This window comes from Coenobita brevimanus, chromosome 65 (assembly GCF_032717465.1).
Source record: "Coenobita brevimanus isolate Jiangsu-jjx chromosome 65, ASM3271746v2, whole genome shotgun sequence".
NCBI lineage: Eukaryota > Metazoa > Arthropoda > Malacostraca > Decapoda > Coenobitidae > Coenobita > Coenobita brevimanus.
Genome location: NC_137018.1, coordinates 41,328,331 through 41,345,862, shown reverse-complemented (window position 1 = coordinate 41,345,862; position 17,532 = coordinate 41,328,331). Strand labels below are relative to the sequence as shown.

Below are 17,532 nucleotides of genomic sequence, written 5' to 3'. Positions count from 1 at the left end.
ATGTATATTTTTATTACGAGAACAGATTATACGGCATATTTCAAGGGGAAATAAACAGCGGAAATTAGCGAACGAGTGCATTTGAGGTATTGTCAGGTGATAATTAGCCAATTCCAGGTGTATGGCAGTATCACATTAATTTTACTGCTCCTTCATCATTTAATTTTTTTTTTCCAACAAAGAAACTATTACATTGTAAACATATCTGACTCATTTTATCTGTCTGATCGTTTACATTTAAACTCCTACACCACATGCCACTTCGTCCAACAGTTTTACGTTTTCATTGGGAATAAATGCTTTTCTTGTGTTCATAGCACTTTTAGAGCGCTTAGACATAGCGAAAGTTAGTTTGGAACCATGTGCTCAGAGTTCTGAGAGGAAATGAGGAGCAAGGAAATAAGCAAGTAAATGCTTCTCATCACAGTGACCATTCACTGGATCACACAACACTGATGCATGCAGTGGCAGGTGGCATGGGACATGGGTCACGTGGGTTGGGTCGGGTCAAGGAAGGCAATCAGTGACCGACAAAAGCATAACATGAGAGTTGTAAACAAACGCAGTCATCTGGAAATAAAAGTGAGTTTTACGCTAGGTACCCTTTTTTTGGATAAGGGCTAAGACGTTGCCCCTGGGTAGAGGACTTTGGTTTGGAGCGTGTAGCATTTTATGACCGGATTCCCTTCCTGATGTCTACCAATGACCCTTGGGTGGATTCGATCCTCCGACCCTTCGGTCAGAGCGGAGCGCTCTAACCCACTGAGCCACGGCTGAAATCCAATACCTAAATCCATCCTCTTCCCACACAGTTTCTCTTGTTCAATTGAGTGAAATTATCGTGCTATTAAGTAATTATAGGAGAAATTATATGCCCGTGTTATTGTAAGATCATTGTTTCTTTTTGTCGTAAATCGCGACTGTACTGTACTTCAATAAAATTATTTTTTCAACCTTTGTCTTCATTTATTTATTTGTGGATTTTTGTTGTTTATAGATTGTTTTCTTGGTGTCTAGCATGATACTGGATATTCCCATGTATGTTTTGATGTCTAAATAACTGAAAGACCAAAGAACACTTCCACAGTTAGGTGGAGTCCTGTCCATTTAGGTTGGGTATTGGTAGGTAGGATGTTGCTCTGTATCCAGATTTAGTCCATATTGAGATACACAGATGGCTCTATTACGTCGGATAATCGAGGGATTGCTGTTTTGGTATACAGTAATTCTTCCAGTACTGTATACTGAAGTGATCTATATAAGAAATATGGAAGAAAGCTTGATGTGTGGGCTATACCAAAATACTGGAATGTTGTGTGATTGTATGTTTATGTAATAGTAATGATGACTGGGGAACACACACATCTTTAAATTATCCTTTGCAATATTGTAACGGTGTATGGTAGATTAGTAATAAAATATTGACAAGTAATCAGAAAATCTTGTGGGATTTTTAAAGAGTAGTTTCTAGAGTGCTTAAAGCATGGATCAGATACTGACTGCTCAGTAAAACGGATAAGACTAATGGATAAAGTGTAGGAGGTTGGCATTTATCTTTATGGAGACGATTTCCTGGGAAGTGCATGTAGTTATTTCTTTATGCTGGGTAAATCCTGTATGGAACGAAATGTCTAAACTTTTTTTTTTTTTTTTTTCCAAGTTTGAGTGGTAAGTAGTTATTTGTAGATTCTTATTAATTTTAGTTCTTTCTCTTTGCAGAACACATACACAGATGCTACTTTAGCGTGTGAGGGGAAGTTCTTCCCAGTGCACAAACTTGTGATGTCAACATGTAGTGATTATTTTGCGGAAATATTTGAAAAGACTCCATGTAAAAATCCTGTAGTAGTGCTCAAAGACATAAGAAAGTCAGATTTAGAGGCCTTGTTAGACTATATGTACATAGGTGAAGTGGATGTGAGGCAGAGTGAATTAGCGGGACTTATCAAGGCTGCTGAGTGCTTAAGAATTAAAGGTCTTGCTGTTCCTGATGAAGACCCTACCAAGGCCCAGAAAAAGGTGCCTGTCAATGTACCTGAGAGGCGGGAGGATAGTCCCCCTGCCAAACGAAAAAGACGGGATTCTGGAGGGGAGCGTGGGAGGGCCCCTTCACCCCCCGTCCCCCGGGGGTCCTCCCAGTCTTCCTCTTCCCACTCCTCTTCCACATCATCAGTGCCTAGTCAAGCACCCCCACAACTCTCCAACGTACCTGAGTCACATGTGCCATCCCAGTCCATGCCCCCTCCCCCTAGCTTATCCCAGGAAGGAGGGCGGAGTCGAGTGGAACCCCATGCACCTTCGCAGCACCAGTCACAGCTGCCAGGGGTGCGAGGGGGTAATGACCCAGCATCCCTCCGTTCCCCAGAGTCTTCTCACCCTTCTAACACTACTTCTCCCCGAGCGGGAGACCCTTCTATCATACCAGTACAGACTATTAAAGTGGAGGTGGATGAATCGGGGGGGAGCAAGGAGGGTCAGGGTGATCGGGAGGAGGGAGGCAGTGAAATAGATGGGGATGAGGAGGGGGGCACCAGCAACGATTTTGAATACCAGAGCCATCCAGGCGAGATTGAGAAGGAAGAGCATGACCAAATGGACTACTCTGCTGATCAACTGCCTGGGCCCTCTGGCCTCCAGGGGGTGAGCTTTTACAGTTTTTTACTCCAGTTCATTGTTCACTTCATTCTGATTGTGAAAGTACAGTAGGTGTATACTGTACTAGTGTAGTTATCATGAGTGGGAGTTAGCATGGTTGAATTTGTAGTTCGGGAAATCAAATTTGTGAAATGTAATAGTGTTGATTTTTCTATACATTTTCCCTGCCTGACCCATATCCACCTGACAGCTTTGCACCTGTCAGCATCACTTGACAAACTGTAATTAATATTAACAGTTGCAAATCTAAGTTAACTGTAAACTTATATATCTGATAGTGATATTTGCCACTTTATACTTTTTAAATGGTTCATATGAAAGGCAGTTGCCCTTTTTGTACCTTAATATTTGCAGCAATGAATATGGCTTAAAGCAAGGTTAAATACAAATGTTCTTCTGTGTGTACGATGTTGGTATGTGGCACTACATTTTAACTTCTGTGGCTTTATCCTGCACATACAGGGAGGTCTGCTGTACGAAGGTTTATATTTTTTAGATCCTTCTTTCAGATTTGTCTGAAGTATTTAATGCATACAGAATTCATGGGACTCAGTAACCTTATTAGAATTGTAAGTCATGGGAAGAGAATACAAGGGTGCCTTTCTGGAAGTTTATATATGATTGTTTCCTTGATAGGGTCCTCCAGTGTTGAGCTGGGGTGAGGAGGGTGAGGGTGGGTTCCCCCACAATCTATTCAGCGGTGACGACGCAGCGGCCCAGCAAGCGGTGAGTGTTACCTTCACATTCAACCCAGTTGGGGTGGGGTCACCTGCTGTGTGGTTGACTGCTCCCTGTCACTCAGTGACACTGTTGCCTCCCTGTCATAGCTGTAGTAGTTACATTTATTTGGGGGGGGGGGATGAAGATATTACTGAAAAGCTAGCTGCGGCGTTAACATTCTTACGAAAGTGCTGTGTTTATTAACTGTAGAACTTGTCATGAACAGATACAGAGGCAGTATAATACTGTAATTGCTAGATCAAAGAATCATGGACCTTGAGGATTTTAATCATTTCAGCTGTGTCCCATGGTTGTAACAAGAAAAGGAAAACTTTGATTGAGTAAATTGGCAGTATTAGTTAGCTCCAGGTATTTTGCCAAGATGTAGACATTAAATTTTAGAAAAAATGTATAAATAAAAAACTAGTGTCATTTTGATTGGGGAGTTATTTCTCTTAAGAGTTATCCAGATTTTCAGCTTGCTGCTTTAGTTAACCAAATTGAATAAAGCACAATGTAAATGAAGATCCTGAAGTTACTATGAAGTTGATGTACTTTGTGATTCCAGCAATTCAGACTAATGATTTATTGAAAAGTCTTTTGTATTGATGTGTTTTGTCGTATTTGCCATTGCCTATCATTGTAGTGGCCTGTCGTTAAGTTTGGTTATTTAGTGTTCGTTAACCCCTTGCATTTGTAACTCTACTCAAAAAATAGTTTTGCTATCTTGTTATATTGAGTTTCTTCAAAATCGAGGTAGTACATGTAACCTCTAAGAGCACTTTGACTAAATGATGACTACGGCTTTGAGTCAAATCATCTGGTGTTAGCAAGAATAAAATACAAAAGATCTCATCACAGTATTGCAAAAAGATGGAATGGGATTGCTATAGCTATCTTCAGTTCTTTGAGAATCGTTCATATAATGATTCAGGCAAAAATGCTAAGTAAAGGACGTGAAATTTTTGTATGCAATCTGAAGATTGCTGGTATCATGTAACTTTTGATTCAGTGAAGATAGGGAGGCTCACATATACTAGTTGTACATTACAGTTGGAGAATAGTACCAGTTATCTTGGACAGAGTTTGATATAAACTAAAAGTTACCTTAATTCAGCACATAAGGGAGCATTTATAAGAAGCCAAAGGCCATGACCTCACACCAAAGGGTACTGTTCTTGGTAAACCTTACAGCAGTTGTATGTAACCATTGCTAAATTTCCTTCTCTTGTAGTTACCTTTGCCTGTTTTACCGTGACCCCTTCTTCTTATGCTACCTTGAGCATTAAGTAGCCCTTCATGGATCTTGCAAATTATCATACTGTCTTGGTGGGCTTAAGGTGTAGCATTATGTGGTACAGTAAGTATATTGAGTATATGTTAAACATAGTACTCCATTAGTTTATGCAGGGCTGTAATCTGTTTCAATAAGATTTTGTGTGACCGTTCCAGAGTGGTAATTATGATGTACAGTAATTAAACTATCGTATATCAGCACATAAAGGACTACCACAAGTAGTGGGTTATTCTCACATGTGTTTAAAATTGTGATTTTTTTCCACTTAAATATAATCAGGTCTCTGTATTATTTAAAATATGAGTGCAGTTATTTCAGCTTATTAACGTGAGGTGCGGGGTGTCATCTAGTGCTGATGTTCATTTTGCGTTGGTTGGTACAAATTAGGTGGCTCTGTCTTTAGGATAGCCATGTTTAAGCCTTAAGATTTGCAAGAGGCTCAACCCTCCAAGTGTGAGAGGTCTCATGTGTGATTAATCCATTTGTTGTTTGGAATAGCTAGAATGTGTCAGTGCAGGGTTTGGTGGAGATATTTTTCAGTTGTGGAGCCTAGTAGCTAGTTCTTGATTTTTGCTAGTGGCCAGGAGAGTTTTTGTTAGTGGTCATTAAATTCTAGGAGTTAAAGATTAGGTCCACTGTCATGGAGACTGATAAAAATCATGAGAGAGGTTATGCAAGCTGCTTAAGTAATAGGCCTAGTCTATGTAAATGTTATAATGCTTCTTTTGCTTGAAGTCTATTAAACTCAGTAATTTGAGAAAATAATTTTTAAAGAGGAACTTCAGTACTGTACAATATTTCAGGTTATCCATAAGTTTGTACAGTATTTCAGTATATCCTTAGTTACATGTTGCATATGCAATGTTTACTTTCATATAAAGATCATTTAATCATTTTTCTTTTGTATTTGCACATAAAGCTGATCTTAATGAAATGTATTTTGATTATGTTGTAAAACCAGAAGAGCATTGTAAGGTTTACTGCTTGTACATAATTACTTCTTTCAGTTTTCAAGCCCAGGAGAGACTTGTTTTGGAAGTTTATCAATTGATGGGGCTGTTATATATAACCCCTTGGCTGCGCCTTTTGTGGCAAGAGCGATACCCCAGTTACGGCAGTCCACACAAAAGTTACCCATTTTCAGTGCAATAATTTTCTTATCAATACACAAGATTTTAAAAAATAAAACACGGACAAGAAAGCAAAACCATTCTTCTTACCTGTGAGCACATCAGTGAGTGTTTAGATGCTCGTATGATGCCATAGAAGGAGGTGGAAGCAACGGCTTTTTGGGGGGATGGGGTGGGGCTGTAGCTGTCTCGTCACGCACCACCACCCACGCTGCCTCCCACCACACTTCATTTTCTGACCACGCACCACTATACACATCACTTTCGTTGCATTATCTTGAGTGGTTCACTTGGCACTTCAGAATCATTATTTTACAAACGATATAAAATAGTATGATTCTAATCTGTGAAAGACTACTCAGTAATAGTAAATACAGCGAACGCACACATGAAGCAGGAATATTGTACCCGGAGGGTCCCTCTTTATGAGAATTCCGCGTTATGGGGCCGTATGTCTACATGTTAAAGGGTTTCATGGTACCTAAACTAGCCCCAACCTCACCTTTTGGGTCAGTTTTCAGAGTTTTTTTTTACAGGACATTTACCTACATAATAGAGACTTTATTACATACAGACACTGGAGGTATCCTCACCTCGAATGGAAGAGGTTGTGGGCTTGCTGGGGGGAGGTGAAGTGGGGTTCTGGGGGGGGGGGGGAATCGCATAGAGCATGCGTGCAACCAGAGCAAGGGGAGAAGGTAGGTTCAACTGGGGCAGGAATGCTCAGTGGACTATGATGACACCCTGCACAGACTTGTTATAGCAGTACGTCATAGGCTGTTGCAAACTACTCTATGACTATCACTGGCAGTGTTGTGTGTTCCCACCACATTATGACCCTACTTTGCCACGTTATGATTGAACCATAATTTGGGGCCTCTTGCTGCATTATGTCTATTGTCGCCATATAGTGTGGTGTTAAAAAAATGGGGAGCTTCCTCTGCTCACATAATGTCTATCATTTTCGAGGTTACAACATTTGGACATCAGATTCTGCCTCAAGTTTTATGTGAGTTTTGCACAATAGGATCGCACAGTATGCAAGTACTCGCTGTAATGCTAAACTCAGTGAAAGATATTTACATAGGTTACACCAGACACTTTCATTTTCCTTATATTTTAGTCACACTTATTTTCTATCACTTATTTACATTTGTTCAGTCACTTTTCCAGGGGGACTAGAAGTTGATGAGTGTGTGAAAGTCACAGTGGTGTAACATAGGTGGGTTGGCGCTTTGAGCGTGATGTGCTGGCATGTTTTTTTCTGTGGTTTTACAGCATACTCCACACTAGAATTGCTGTCACTAGTTAGTGCATACTTACTTTTGTGTGGAATACAACCTTTAGCACCTCTTTTCTTGGTAACACCATGCGAAGTTTAGGGCTGGGGTGAACGTGACAGGCTACGTGTAGACGCCATGGATTCATGAAGCAAACTGGGCTCATGTGGTTGCGTGATGTGGTGTGGAGGATGCTAAAAGGACGAGCTGGCAACCCCAAGTGTGGGCAGATGAATACACAAAGTACTCGCCTCAAAATACAGGGCGCTAATTTTGAAATTGATTTGTGGATTTTAAAAGGAACATCGCATTTTGTCGATTGGACCTTTTAAAAGGAACTTCGCAGCCAAGGGGTTAAGAAGGATTCTGAGTAAGTCCTCCCCCAAGTTTTTTGAATTAAGCATTTTTACATAGGTTCATGAGAGTTCCTATTAGGAGTTTGGAAAGCTTTACCGGTATTTTTTAACTGCTTTAATGTTGTAGTTTTGTTTCTGCCATTTGATGATCATAAAATACTGTATTGGAGAGGCATCTTATAGTGAAGGTGAACGAATGCAATTCCCAGATTTGCGTCTGTTAACCCTTTTATTAGTCTTATGTGTTGATATACGGTATTTGACTATGTAAAAAGTTGTTCTTTATTGCTGTATGAAGTTTTGCTATTTGTGTCTTGCATCTCTAAAATCTTTATGCCTAATAAGGTATTTGTGTTTGAATTAGGTATTTCAGATACATTATTTCATGAACAGCCTCTTTAAATATTTAGAAGTCAGCATTTATATTACCATTCAGTTTAATGTGCGAACAAGCATTTTATCACAGTTGCTGAGAATCTGCTTACACCATTACTTATGCTCAAGTCTTGTGTGAATATAACATTATTATTATTATTTAATTTTTTTTGCTTAAAATTGACATTGAAGGGCCAACTGTTTTAAGGTCAAGGTAACTAAATTTTGTTTTAAAATGAGGTGCAGTGAATTGGAATTATTGAAATGGACAACAAGTTTGAAAAAATCTTGGTACATTTAGGTTTCATATTACTGGACACTCTTTAGAAGCCAAGTAATGATGAAAACTGAAAATGATGAAGTAGGATCCAGTTTCAGTACGGTAGCAAATAGCCTAATGATATTCTTGAAAAGGATGCCTCCAAGAATTTTAATTCACTGAGGAAATATGTGCAGCCTGTCACCCTCATCAGATGGGAAGACTAAGCTAGATACAGTACAGTTCACTGAGGAGAAAATGTTATGAATATGAAGTAGGCAGTTGAAATGCATATGAAACTAGGTACTTCTTGGAATTTCTCTTGTACTGTAGTAGGAATGAATACAGTACTGTACAGTATCAGGTTTTTAAGTTCATTGGTGTTTTGACACCAGTCTTGCATATTTTGCATTGACCCTTATATCATAGCTTAACATTTCATTGATCAAAGGATTGCTTGCCATTAGTAGTTTTTAATGACAGTACGGTAATTTGAGGTAATACCAGAATTAATAAAATAGATTATATATTGAGAGAATAGGAGGCAGAGGCCACAAAATAAGTGTAGGATTGGATGGCCTCTTAATGATCATATTATTTGAAGTTGGACAACTCTAGACAATTGGTAAAAATAGGGTAATTTCGCCATGATGCCAGTAGTTCCAGTTAGAAGGCCTATAGCTCCCAAACTATTCCATGGATTCGTCATCTGTTGGGCTTCGGTTTTAGAGGAATGGTGACCTAACAAGGTTATGTGAAGTTTTGATCCATTGTGCAAAAACATGGCATTGGAGAAGTGATATTGTTTACCTAAAATGTTCAGCATTTATTGCATCAATAAAAACTTAAAAAAAAAAAACATTGTATTTGCCCATTGTTTACGTGTTTCAGGTTAAAAGTGGTTCAGAACTTTGCATTGCTCTCTCTCTCTCTCTCTCTCTCTCTCTCTCTCTCTCTCTCTCTCTCTCTCTCTCTCTCTCTCTCTCTCTCTCTCTCTCTCTCTCTCTCTCTCTCTCTCTCTCTCTCTCTCTCTCTCTCTCTCTCTCTCTCTCTCTCTCTCTCTCTCTCTCTCTCTCTCTCTCTCTCTCTCTCTCTCTCTCTCTCTCTCTCTCTTTCTCTCTCTCTCTCTCTCTCTCTCTCTCTCTCTCTCTCTCTCTCTCTCTCTCTCTCTCTCTCTCTCTCTCTCTCTCTCTCTCTCTCTCTCTCTCTCTCTCTCTCTCTCTCTCTCTCTCTCTCTCTCTCTCATGCCATGGGAGTCTCCACTTAACAATCAATGAGACAATGATGAATGCCATCAGTGTAATGTTAGCCCAATACATTGCATAGGCCTTACTGTATGGTAGCCTGAGCTACCTAAGCCTAGTTATAATCAAGTGTGTATGATATGTAGTGTGGTATTATAACAATAATAACAATAAATATTGTAGCTATAACAGCGATCAGGTTGTGGCAGAATTACTCCATCGGGTGGGATAATTTAATCGCGAGACGCCTTTTTAAAAAAAATCTGTGGAGTTAGCCTTTGGGGGGGAGGATGATTGTAGGTATCTTTAGCAGAAGGGCTGAATGTATAGATAAAACAATAAAAAAGTCAATATTCCATATGTGGCAGTTTGTATTTAGCAACAACCACTGTTCACAGCGAAATTACCCTGTTTTACCCTATATAAGTATCCATATATTAATTACATTGTATTTATTTTGGAAGGTAATGCAGGTAAGCAATTCAGGCCCAGTGTTAGTAATTTAATAAGTTAAAAGTTACACTTTCTTCATGTGAATTGCAGCAAGGGAGTCTTTCTCATACAGCTAAAGTAGAAAGCTTGTCCAACTATGAATTTTTCCTGTATATTTCACTTCCTACACACTGGAACACATAGCACAACTTAGAATATATATAAAATGTAGTGAAATTTGTAGATATTGAAACAGCTGCTGTAAGGCATGATATTCTATGATGCATGTAAAGAGATCTCAGTTACTGCAAATCCAGGAAATTAGAAACTAACCAGCTTTAACAGTTCCCTTCAGCGACGTTGACATTGGTACTGCATCACTTTATAATCCTGAGATCTGTTTTCATGACTGAGATTTGATTAACAAGGGTAATGTTAATGACTACACACATCTAGTTGATGTAGAAGCTCATCTTCCTAACCTTGTAAGGTGATAAAGAATTTCAAACAGAATTGATAAAAGCTGTAGTCATTTGCATATTCCTGGATGCCTGCCTCACTTCAGTCACTATTTTTCAGTGCAAGACCTCTCAGACCATTCATTCACAGTAAAGCTATGAATTTGCTTTGATTTAGATTTTAATTCATTAGTTGGATGAGATTTTGCCCTAGAAATATGGAGGCTGGAGTTCCTTGAGTGTTTGTCCTAACCTAGTTCCAAGGCATGTGATAGTATCTAGTGTATCAAGGTCGTGTTTGGCCGCTTAGTTGCGTGCCTGTATGAGGGCAGGGACGCCATGGAGCTATGATATGCCTTGGAGTCCTCGAGCTCTTTGTTTTTCAATGTGAATTTCTTGGATCGATGAGGAAGAAAAATTACTTCCCCGTATATGAACAGTGAAACAGAAGGGATGCTGCAAGCTATGATAAGTGAACATTTTAAAATTGTAGTCATGTTCCAGTTGATTCTTACCGTAATACTGACAAATCATTCTGTGAGCATATAAGACCCTGGGTCTGTGTTATGTGCTTCCAGACATGAAAGTGGCATCCCTTCCTCAACAAAGGAAAGCTTCCAATGACCCAGAGAAAGAAAATATATATATATATATATATATATATATATATATATATATATATATATATATATATATATATATATATATATATATATATATATATATATATATATATATATTATATATATATATATATTTGTATCTGTATGCTAAAAGCTAAACGCACTTTATGTACAGTATATGGTTTCCCAACAAGTGAATAGCTCATGTATATGCGTTTTTGTCATATAAATGTCCTTTACCATTTCAAGGAAAAGATGCAGTTATTCACTGTAATGTTTACAATAAACACTGTAAAGACTATTATGAACATTATTTACAGCAGGGGTTTATATAAGTTGCATAAGTTTTTGCAAATGATATTCACTGTCTTCAGTACTTTCTGAAACAGGTGTGTGAATATAACTTTTTTCTCCCCCACCCCGCCATATCTTGTGGATATCTTTGCTTTATGATACTGGTCGTTAAAATTGCTTGGTGGACATGTAAAGATTGAGACCGTGTTCCTCATTGCAGGGAGAGGCTGGCCCACTGCTAATGGCCGACTGCGGTTATGTGCTGGGCCGAGCTACCCCTGGCCTGGGTGCCCAGGTGAAGCTTGGGTCCACCTGTAGTTTAGGACAGTTAGGGTCGTTGGCCAACCACACTGAGATGAAAGTCTGTCATATTTGTGGACGAAAATGCCGGTCTGCCTCCGAGTTGCAGAGGCACCACATGACTCACACTGGGGAGAAGCCATACAAATGTCCACACTGCCCTTATAGTTCTGCATTAAAGACTAATGTTAAGAGACACATGATTTGTCTGCATAACTCCGATCAGCCTGTCATTCATTGCCCGGTTAATAAAGATAGCACAAAATTCCATAATGATGGGGCACATGCAGTGTAACTTTTAACATTGTCATGCTTTGAAGTCAATGTAAGACCAAGTAAATTTTTGGGAATTATTATTTTTTTTCCTTTCATAGAACATATGAAGATACTTTACTAGTGTGATACATCTACTCTTTGACTGCTTTGTGGCAGCTACTGCTGTTCATTTTCTGACTCTCTCAGTACCGTGGTATTATTACAAGGTAATGATGCTGCTGTAACAGGACTTTAATAAAATGTTATGCATTATTTAAATTCATTTGTGCCTCAACCATATTTGCATAAAATTGGAGAACCTTTCCATGTCACATAAGTGATATAATAACTTGGTATACATGGTAGCTTCATAACTGAAGGGATGAGAAGCGAGGGCAGTTGTTCATTGAAGTTGCTGTATGATGGATGTCAATCATTCGAGCAAGCTAGAAGTTCGTCTTGAATTCTTTTGAAGCAAGAAGTCCTGTACAAAGTTGCATATTAACACCAGTTGAACCCAGTGAGGCATATATTTCTGAGCTAATCTGTTCAGTACTGTACCATTCTGAGTGTTTTAAGGTGGGAGGGAACAGATGTTGACTGGAGTGTCTCATGTTCTTTGTAGGGTGGCGGAGGGAGGAAGAGTCGAGCTAGGTGGGGGACGGTGTACCACTGCCCATTTTGCGGCAAACTCTTCCGCGACAAGACCAAGTGGAGCCGTCATTGTCGTGTCCATACTGGGGACAAACCGTTTGTGTGCGGCTCGTGTGGGAAGGCCTTCTCCCGCAAGGACAGGTTGCACGCACACCTCAGAGATGCTCACCTGCACCTCAGAGAGCCACAGAACCACATAGCTGTTTAGTTCAGTTGCAGTGAGTTTATCTAAAGATCGTTTTTATTTTCACTTGATTAATTTTGTCATGTTTGCTCATAAGCAGCAGCAACAGCTGAAGAAAATTTGGTTCAAATGGATTTTAGATCTCACGTGACACTGCATTGTGGAAATGCACTGTTGTAAATGCTGATTACCAAGCTTAAATTTAGATGTACGTGGTGGATTTTGGCTGTTGCTTAGTTCCGTAGACTTGATAATTTCTGTTGTACAGTATGTGGAGCTGAGTAATGCTTTTAAATTTGTAGTGTCTTTCCACATCTTGGTACCTTTTGCTGTAGGAGTAAGAGGCAAGGTTGGTTTAGGTGTAGAGCGACCTGGTAGCTGCCATCCGTAGCCCGCTTCTTATTGCTGGTGTTTCTTTATAGGATGGCGAGTTGCGAGCTGCGGTGGAGGTGGTGATGGGGGTAGCAGGGGGGGAAGATGAGGACTCGCTTCCCATTCATAGCCCCCCATCTGGTCAGGAAAGGGGCTCATCTGAGTCCAAGTCCTCACGGAAAAACAGAGCCAGGCGAGGTACAGCAAACTATGCTTGCCCGTTTTGTGCCAAACTGTTCCTGGACAAGTCCAAGTGGAGTCGGCACTTGTATGCACACACTGGTGAGAAGCCATTTTTGTGTGCTATATGTGCTCGCAGGTTCTCTCGTAAAGACAACTTACAGACTCACATGAAAGATAAGCATAGGATTTTTAAGGTTCAGTTTTAATCATTAGGTCACTGAGATCTTGGTGCTCTGCATTGGCCTCTAAATGAAAGGACCTTTGCCAGTATTAACTTAAGTACACAGCTGTTGCATTCCAGGCTAAGGCCCTTTGACAGATTCTTTGGTTTTGAAGGGGAGTGATTCATCTAGAGAGTTGAAGTTGCTTGTGTGATGCAAGCTGCTTCTAAGCTGTTGGTATTGATTGTAGCAAGGTAGTTCTAGAAGGTGTTGGTAATTTTAAAAGCTTTTGATGAAATCGTTGCTTCTTGATCATGCCATTAGGGTTGAAGTTTAATTTGGTCCTTTATGGTCTTGTAGTTTGTTATCCTGGGATCCAATAACCAGTGAAATGGTAATGGTGCTGAAAGTTGCTCAGTTTGTGTTGTTGTGGTGCAAGGTTTTGTAATGACTGTGACTGCGTGTGATAAATTGTTATTAAGAGGTTATGTGTTGAGGGAACTCAGTATCTTGTCATTCCAGTCTACTCAGTACCAATCAGTATTGCAATATTGATGTACATGACATGGCACTAGAATGTCTGATAGCAGTGTTTTCAGTACTTTTTAAATTGTAGTTTTATTACATCGGTGAGAGAGATTCAGTTAGCTAGCGCTGTGGATGGCACAAGTGGGAAGAGATATTCAGCTTTAGACACAGTCATTGATGGACTAACAGAATATAACCTAAAGCACAATCGACATAATTCTTTCATACATGGAGTACAGACTTCATCTTTTGAGAACAGGTAAATGCTGTATAGGGAAATTTGTGTTCTGGGAAGTTAATAGAACACTGAAAGACTACGTGTAAAATAGCTGTTATGTGAGAGTGAGAAACACGGATATTTGAGTTGCATATACCTTAAAAAGTATGACATTGATATTTGTATACCTGTGCCAGAGGTACTTTGAAGAAGTGATGGTGTTGTACCTTTTGGCAGGGTATATGAAAGCATTGGAAGATAAATTGATTGTATGGTTGGGATTGAATGAAGACAGTCATAATGAAGTTGTGTGGTTGTTTGGGAAGACCAAATGAAACGAGCCATTTGAAAAATAAGAACCTTTGGCTTCATGGGAAAAGAATTCAGTGGATGGATATAAGGAGGAAAATTGTGTAGATCCTCTTCATCAAGGGTGGTGGTAGAGAGATTGGTAGAGTGTTTTTGACTGGATAAAGTTTGCTATCTATCCATTCATCATCCAATCCTACATTTCCCCGTGAAGAGCGTAGGAGCCCGGGGCTAGGCAAGTCGGTCCAGACATTTAAGATGAGAGTGACCAGCCTCTGTCATCCTTGAGTGGCATTATGTGAGCAATAAACCCCAACCATCCCTTGGACGTAAACCTTCACTGACTCAATCCGATTGGAGCGCCTTAATTACCCACTAAACCACCAGGTGCCATAATTTGGTTATATGGTTACCACCCAGCCTAGTAAATGGTTTCCTGGTGTACAGGAAACCATTTGGCTTGTCACTCTGTGTAGAACCACCCATAGGCTGAAGGAAGAGGAAAGAATGAAGGAAACAAAGACAGAAGTGGGAATGTAAAGTCACCCGTAGGCAGGAGGGCATGGAAAAATATGTAAAGAAAGACAGAAGAGGAAGAAAGGAAAGAAAGAAGGAGCAGAGGAACAGGTAGACACCCAAGAGCAGCACTATATTGAGTGAGTGGATGGTGAGTGCCCCCAGCTACTACCAATAAAGTTTACAACCTAGCATTATTCTGGTATGAAGTATTGTACTTGCCCCACTTAATGCCCAGTTATCAAAGAGAGGCTGGTGTTTGTCTTGAAATTGCTCCCCCCTAAACAGTGCTTTCCACATCAAACAACTGCCTTCTGTCCATGTTTCTATAGCAGAAGGGGTGGGCATAGTTTTCCATGTAATGAAGAACTTAACCCCATTAGTCTGATGTTTGCTACCACCAGACAGAAACAACTTGGAGCTTAGAATTGTGTGATAAAGCTTTCATTAACCCATCCAGACAAGGTATCTGCCCTGTTGGGTAAACTCTGGCAGTATAAAGAAAAAAAGTGAAGTACCTGTATATCATCAAATTGAAGGGGTAAAATAGCAGTGACTGTGATTGTATGGCATGTGAACTGATAAATCAGCCAAACTCGTTGTATAGTTTTACATTTTTATTGGGGTATCCTAATATAGTTTCATTCAGTTTAGTGATGAGATTTAGGTTACATTCAGCTCCTCCAATATGAAATTCTTCTCAAGCTGGGGGGGTGGGGGAGGTGAATGCATGGTGATAGGAGTGAAGTACAAAATACGTACAATAGTTGAAGTGAAGAGATTAATGCTTGTTATCGAGAGTATTAATGTAGATTGTGGTTTTCTTAAAAAAATAAAAAAGTATGGAAAGGCCGATAAATAATAAGTTAATATGAAAGTGTGATGGCAGTTGCCAAATTGTGAGTATGTTAATTATTAAGCTGGTGAGAGGTATAGTCAGTGTTTCATTTGTATTTATAATTAATTGCTAATTTCATGACAACTACCAAGTGTGGGAAGGTTAATTGATTGAACTAGTAACCAATAGCAAGTGTATTAGAGATTTCCTTATTAAGTGAAATAGGAGGGTGAAATGTGTTCTAATGCCTTGCTGAATCACGTTCTTATCTGCATCATCTTGTATATTAGTTTGTCCCAGTTGGAAATGTCCCTAACCCCCCCTGCCCCTCCCCCCATTTCCCCCCCCCCCCCCCCCCTTCATAGAGTGATATTCTTTTTGGTAAGCAGTACCAAGTCAATGATGTTTTGAGTTTGTACAGACAGTTGGAAACTTCTTTCTGCTGAACAAGCACTAGAGCTTACTGTGGACAGGTTTTAAGTGACTTTTCCCCTTTTTATTTATTTATTTATCTTTTACATGTACATGCATGTTTAAGCAGCGTAAAACGTGAACATGCATTCATAAGACGTACATGTTTTGGAATGCCTAAGGGAGTGAAAGTTCTCACTGTGCTGGATTCACTTCTCTCAGCATTCCCCAACTTCTGACTGAGTTATATTTACTTGATTGTTGAGCTTTAGAGGGATTCACTAACAAACTTATGATTATTTTGGTCATACTCAAGCTTTGTTAAAGACACAGGAAAATACTGTTGTCTTTCCTTGTCTAATTTTTAATTATTTTTGTCAAAAGATATTAAATGTGAAAAGTTTTCACTGTCCTTTTCTTGTCCTTCCTGCAGAAGCAAATCATAATTATGACAGAAAGGATGTAAGTTTACTAGTGAATCTAGCCCCTTATGTTGTGTTTTATGGACCAAAAACAGGTACCATTTTATGCAGTTGCCCAGCTGTTAGTTTACAGCAAGTTTACAGTGTCACTACTCTGTACGTTCCGTTGATATTAGCAAGGTACTCTTACCTATTACTTAATACAGTAGTTTAATTTTTATATTGACTTTTTAAATAAATTTTGGCAAGTTGTTCAGTGTTTCATACCTTAAAGAGTAGAGCTCGTAACCCATGTGCTACCTGGCAGCAAAGACATTAATAAAAGTTGTACTAACGATTTAATGTTCACTGACACTTCCCTGCCGACTCTGTTAATAGAATGTATGACGTGAAGTACTAATGTGAAAGTAATATGAAGCACAATTATGAAAATGAAAGTACTCTCAGGCACGATGGGAGGAATGAATATGGACAGCAAAACAGTGCTTGCAGTTTAATTTATTATGGTACCTTGTGATTATTACTAATCTGTTTTTACTTGAGCAGTATGTGGTGTTGGTGGATATGGATTTTAAAAAGTTGACGTTATTTAGCTGATTATTAATCCCTTACCCACTGACCGTCACTACTGTGATGCTCGTTATGTAAGTACCATAACGTTGGGCGTCAATTCTGTGATCCAGGGATTTTTTTAAATCGCCCGAGCTTTCAAGTGCGGTCTTGTATCATCTATCAGTACTGCCAGTGTGTAGCTGCAGGCAGCGCTGCTAATACCACTAGTACTTGCATTCAGTGTTACCAATTTAGCCATTTTTCTATTTGCCTCGCCTCCACCTCCCCTCCTTTACCCCCTCCCCACCTAGCTACAGCCTGGCTGTGCAGTGCAACTCCCGGCCGGTTTTTTTTCCATTCACTTTTTCCATTGAAATGTGCCCCGTGCCCTATTCTCATACTAAAAAATATAAAAAAAATAGGTAAAAGGCTACTTGATACTGCCATTGACCATGAAGTAGCTAATTTATCACCTGGCAACACCCCACGTTCACTTGGTCGCTAATT

At 39.5% G+C, this 17,532-nt stretch overlaps 1 protein-coding gene across 1 annotated transcript in view; it reads left to right on the top strand.

Annotated features, from left to right (window-relative positions):
* The window catches only part of LOC145404833 (uncharacterized), a 48,749-nt gene extending 32,080 nt beyond the window's left edge, over positions 1-16,669 (top strand). Inside the window, exons 3-6 of the mRNA XM_080276330.1 lie at positions 1,720-2,640; positions 3,292-3,381; positions 12,304-12,550; positions 12,939-16,669. Coding sequence (XP_080132456.1) covers positions 1,720-2,640; positions 3,292-3,381; positions 12,304-12,540 — 1,248 coding nt within the window. The 3' untranslated portion in view covers positions 12,541-12,550; positions 12,939-16,669. The remainder of the gene's footprint in view (positions 1-1,719; positions 2,641-3,291; positions 3,382-12,303; positions 12,551-12,938) is intronic.
* The last annotated feature ends 863 nt before the right edge of the window (positions 16,670-17,532 follow it).